The sequence below is a fragment of the Rutidosis leptorrhynchoides genome, chromosome 6, assembly GCF_046630445.1.
Source record: "Rutidosis leptorrhynchoides isolate AG116_Rl617_1_P2 chromosome 6, CSIRO_AGI_Rlap_v1, whole genome shotgun sequence".
Lineage (NCBI taxonomy): Eukaryota > Viridiplantae > Streptophyta > Magnoliopsida > Asterales > Asteraceae > Rutidosis > Rutidosis leptorrhynchoides.
This window is the reverse complement of record NC_092338.1, coordinates 53905209-53910380: the sequence shown is the minus strand read 5'-3', so window position 1 is coordinate 53910380 and position 5172 is coordinate 53905209. Positions and strand designations below refer to the sequence as shown.

Below are 5172 nucleotides of genomic sequence, written 5' to 3'. Positions count from 1 at the left end.
TTAGTGGCATATGCTTTAATTAAGAACTTGTAAGTATACATATATATATTTGTATGTAAGAATAGAGAGGAAGTATACTCTGAGAATTATATGAGAAAATGATGGTGTCTCTCACTTATATTCATGATGTCAATTTATACTACTCAAATCACTGTACAACTCTATTCATCAAATAGTTTAATAGATATGTTGTTAGAAATTTGTCTCACAAATCTTTGACTTTTGAGACTTTAGAGATATGTAGAAATAAATATGTCAGGCACACAATGTATATTATAACATATAATAGTTTAAAGTTTAATGTATGTAATGTAATAATAATACGAAATAATCATTTAATAATTTAATATTATTAATAATATTTAATAAAGAACTGAAATAACAGTTAAAAACACTCTTTATTTCCTTCCTATATTTTCTGTTTTATTGCAGAAAAATATAAAGAGAAAGAAACACAATTATACCTCTATCTATCTGTATCTATCTATCTCTCTCTTTCCTTTGCTTTCTCTCTCTTCTTTCTTTTCTTCTTCGCTTTAAAGAAGCGAAGAGGGGAACCTGAAGAGAAGAAACAACAGAAAACCGAGATCAATTAACCTTCAAATTCTTCTCAATTGAAAAAAAAAAAAAAAAAAATTCCCCAAAATAAAAACAGTTTTTTGAGATAAATATCGATAAATATGTTGGTAGCAAATACCTTTGATCTATGGCAAAAAGATATATTCTTTTCAGCTGCAGAGGAGGTGCAAGCATCTGCAGATATGTATGTTTTCTTCTCAACTTCATTTCAATTTCTTTAGGGTTCTTGTTAATTTCCCTAATTTATTAACTGGGTTTTGTTTAATTCGATTAGATTCCTAGGCTTTATCATTTAATTTGATTTACGGTATGTAAAATTCATTCACTTTCTTGGTTTGACCATAGCAGCTGTTTGGTACGAGTATTAGGTTAATTTTGTCTTCTATTTGTCAACTAATTTTTATTTTTTTAATCTGGGGTTTCATTCTTCTTTCTGTTTTGCCCAAAAAGTAACAATTTTTATGCTTTTTTATTATTATTTTAATTTTTTAGAATGGAGTCAGCATACAGGACATGGGTTAGACAGAAGAGGGAAGGGCTTAAATCTACTGATTTAGATGAGCTCTGTAGGGAGCTACAAACTGCTTTAGGCACAGCAAAATGGCAGGTTGGTTTTCATTGTTAAAAAAAAATAATTAAAAAAATGAATAATTTCATAATTAATATGTTTTTGAACTTTAACTGTTGAATTCAGTTGGATGAGTTTCAAAGAGCTGTTAGATTGAGCTACAAGAACACTGTCAACGATGTTAAAACGAAGAGACACGAACAATTTGTTTCTGCTATAGCATCCCAAATTTCTCGAGTTGAAACAGCATTAAAAGAATATTTCAGTGATGAAGTTAGAAAACCGTTACGATGGGTAAATTTAGATGAAGAAGAACGTGACGATTTAGCTATGTTCTTATCTGGGAGTTCAGTAAGCTCAAGGAGTACAAAAGATTCCGATTCTGATGTTACAGATTCTTCAAAATCGTATAGTTTAAGCCCAATTTATATGACAAATTTTAAAGATGTTAACAATAATTACTATGCGGATCATAGTTATGATGTAGAGGTAGAGCCAATTGAAATATTGGGAACCAGTGATGGTTCTTCGTGTCGAGCGGTTGGTTCACGAAAAGCACGGGGTCCACAAGATGTTAACACTTTACAGATTATAATTGATCATGATGAAGAACAGAAGAAACCATTGATGTTGGATATTGAGTCCACACCAAAAGATAAAGGGTTTGTTCGGAGATCAAGATTTGGGAATTATTGGATTAATCAGGTTAGTATGTCATTGTATTTTGTATTATTTTATTGATTTTAATTATTATTCTAATTTCTAAAGTCAATGTTTTTGTAGATGTTTAAAAGGGCTGCTGGAAGTCAAAGGCAACTACAGACCTCAATAAACTTGCACAAAAGTTGCTCATTTCGATTAATGCTTGTTTTGATGCTAACTGTCTTTTTGCTTGGTACGTTTTTGCATCCAGTTAGCTCTTTATAAGACTATATAATATCCTCGACACTTGAATTACAGAATTATTCATGTGTGATTTTTGTATGCCGGCATTAACAACATTATGTCTTTCTACAGTACCGTTCATAATGTATTCTAATTGAGCATGATATACACACTTCTCATCAGCAAGACAAAAGGTATGAGGTCTCATTCGTAGCTTGAATATTCGATTACAAAGCAACAAATGAAGCCTAAACATATTTCAGCGTTTGCAGGTAATACTTGAGGTTTAAACGTACACTGCTGCTAAGGAGTTTTGAGGAACTTATCTGCAGGATTTCATAACATCTCCGCTAATGTTCAGTTATAACTATGAAAAGTTTACCTCATGTTTTCATGATTATATGATAGCTTCTAGTCATGTAGGGGGTATACATGTAACAGATTACAATGTTTGTGTGAACTTTATAAAAATGCAGTTTGTCGAACAATATCCTCAGAAAGGCGATTAGACTCGGATCAAATGGTCCAAATTATTACTTAAATTGCTCATTTTGTGCCAAATGCAAGCTTAACTGTTTATTGGCTGGATTGTTTATAATGTGGCCTATAAGTTCAGTCTTATTATTGTTGCAAAACTACAGTATCGGCAAATTTTGGAACGCACGAGTAATTTCTTCGAGTATTGTGTTCTTTAATCCAGTTGGGTATCTTTTTTCTCGAAAAAACAAAATATATATTAAACGAAGGACATTAGACACTAAACGAATCTTGAAAACGGAAGAATCGGAGAGCTGGGCACCTAGCCGGCGGATAGGTGCAATATGGCGGCTAGCCATGATGAGTGACATGTTTTCGTGTAGCAGACGGCTACTACCTTAGCCAACGGCTAAGCAATAACCTCAACCACACTAGTCGGCCACTAGTCTCAACTTGGCGCCTAAGCAACAGCAGATCCGTTTTTGAGTTATTTTCGGAATTTGATAAGCCAAATACGTCGAACCGTTTTATGGGACGTAAAGGATGTTTAGATATGTGTTTTGCAGTTGATTTTACTTCTGAATTCTGATAGTCAGACTATACAGCTATTGTGGGTCAACTAATCAATTTTGGATAATCAGCTTCATATTAGTTGCAACATAATCGAGTAAGGCCAGTGTTGTAAAAGTCGTCCGAATTGACCGACGCGTCGGCCGATGCGTCGTTTTTTTGGGTTCTCCGTCTCGTTTTTTCTAAAAACGGCTCGAAAGACGGTCAAAGCTAAAAGTTCGGTCAAAGTCTGTCAAAAAGGTCAAAGTTGGTCAAAAACTGTCAAAATCAGTCAAATTTTCGTCAAGATCTGATATCTTTTTAGAAATTAGGTTTTGTTTTATTTTTTGGGTCACTCTTTTCTCTTCTCTGTGTCCTTACTGATTATGTACTCGGTAACATTAATTAAGTTTGAAATTCGATTGTTTTTAAATTCAAGTTCTTATTTAAGAAAGTTATGGTACATAATCAACTATTTTATATGTATATAAATATATATTTAAGAAATTATTAATAAAGTCAACGTTGGTCAACGACCGATGCGTCACCGACGCGTCACCGACTCGGCCGACGCGTCCTTTTTAGGTCTAGACCGATGCGTCCCCGACTCGTGACTTTTACAACCTTGAGTAAGGCTAATTAAACCTACGCACTTACGTTTTTCTAATCTAGCTTATGAGGCTAATACGCTAATTTCACAAAACAGATTTACAACTACTAAAACATTAAAATTTGTCAACACTCCAACAACAAGAATAAAGCCAAGTACCATTTTCAATAGCCTGCTTCGAGTGATAATTCAACAATGCATCATAATTTCTTCGAATGCATACCAATCGGAATAACCCCTTACTATCACAATTTACACACATAAATCATCTTTATGTCACTGGTTGTATGCAGGGGCGGTACTTAGTGGAACCCAAAGGGGTATCCGCCCCACCTGAATTTTACGGAACAAAAAATTTTACACTAAAAAAAATAAGGTTTTTTTTTGTGTTTGCCCCTGCTGACACTGAAAAATTTATTAAATTTTTACACCTACCCGTCTGTATCCGAGTTCAAGTTCCGCCACTAGTTAGTATGAAATTTGTAGAAGAAATCATTGGAAATTGTCTCCGACTGCCACTTTTGTTTTTCAAAACTCTGAATCAACCCATTTGGCGGGCTATTTTTTTCATTTTTAAACTTTTATTTATATTAGCGTTAAAAAAAAACAACAAAAATTAGAAGAGTAACGTAAGTACATTACCAATATAAAATTCAACTTTGTTACAATTCCAACAAATTCGATTTAAATGCAACCAATCCCTCATAGTTAACGTTTTAAACAATATGGTTAAGCTGTGCTAGTAATTGACTCAATCAAATAACCAAATCACAAATCAGTGATAGAATAAACATAACAAATGTAAAACAGAGGTCCAGTAAAGTTAATTTGAAATCAAAGCTCCAATTACATTCATAATACATAACCAGATCTGAAACAGCCAAATCCAAAAACTAACACAGTACTACCGAATTATAGCTAAAAACCCTAACCACCAAAACCGTAGAGAGTACGGCCCTGTCGTTTCAAAGCATAGACAACATCCATCGCGGTAACAGTTTTACGGCGAGCGTGCTCAGTGTAGGTCACAGCATCACGAATAACATTCTCCAGAAAGATCTTGAGGACGCCACGTGTCTCCTCGTAAATCAAACCGCTGATACGCTTCACACCACCACGTCTAGCCAGACGACGGATCGCCGGTTTGGTGATTCCCTGGATGTTATCACGAAGAACCTTACGATGTCGTTTTGCTCCTCCCTTTCCTAATCCCTTGCCTCCTTTTCCTCTCCCTGACATTTTTTGATTTTTAGGTTTTTTGGATTTCAAATTGGATTGGATTTAATTGTTGGTGAAATGGAGAGGTTTGGGGTTCGATTTAAATATAGAACGGTGAAAGTTTGTGCTTTGCGAGAGGTAACTCTAAACCGTTGGATTAGAATATTTGTGGTGATGGGAGGACTGTTAGATGAAGATCCGTGTGATGAATATGAGTGTCTTTGATTGGTTAGTTGATGATGGTGCGGATCCTATTTTTGTAGCATGTGAGGTACACGTGAGTGAT

At 34.4% G+C, this 5172-nt stretch overlaps 2 protein-coding genes across 2 annotated transcripts; one reads left to right on the top strand and one right to left on the bottom strand.

Moving 5' to 3' along the window:
* The first annotated feature begins 436 nt into the window (after positions 1–436).
* On the top strand, positions 437–2520 carry LOC139852997 (uncharacterized). Its single transcript, XM_071842352.1, has 6 exons — positions 437–763; positions 1072–1186; positions 1274–1852; positions 1931–2042; positions 2165–2226; positions 2305–2520. The coding sequence occupies exons 1-5, from the start codon at positions 681–683 to the stop codon at positions 2188–2190; spliced, it is 915 nt and encodes a 304-aa protein (XP_071698453.1). The 5' UTR covers positions 437–680; the 3' UTR covers positions 2191–2226; positions 2305–2520.
* Positions 2521–4378: 1858 nt separating this feature from the next.
* On the bottom strand, positions 4379–4944 carry LOC139853381 (histone H4). The gene has a single exon (XM_071842769.1). It carries the CDS (start codon positions 4905–4907, stop codon positions 4596–4598), a length of 312 nt encoding a protein of 103 aa, XP_071698870.1. The 5' UTR covers positions 4908–4944; the 3' UTR covers positions 4379–4595.
* Between the last annotated feature and the right edge of the window lie 228 nt (positions 4945–5172).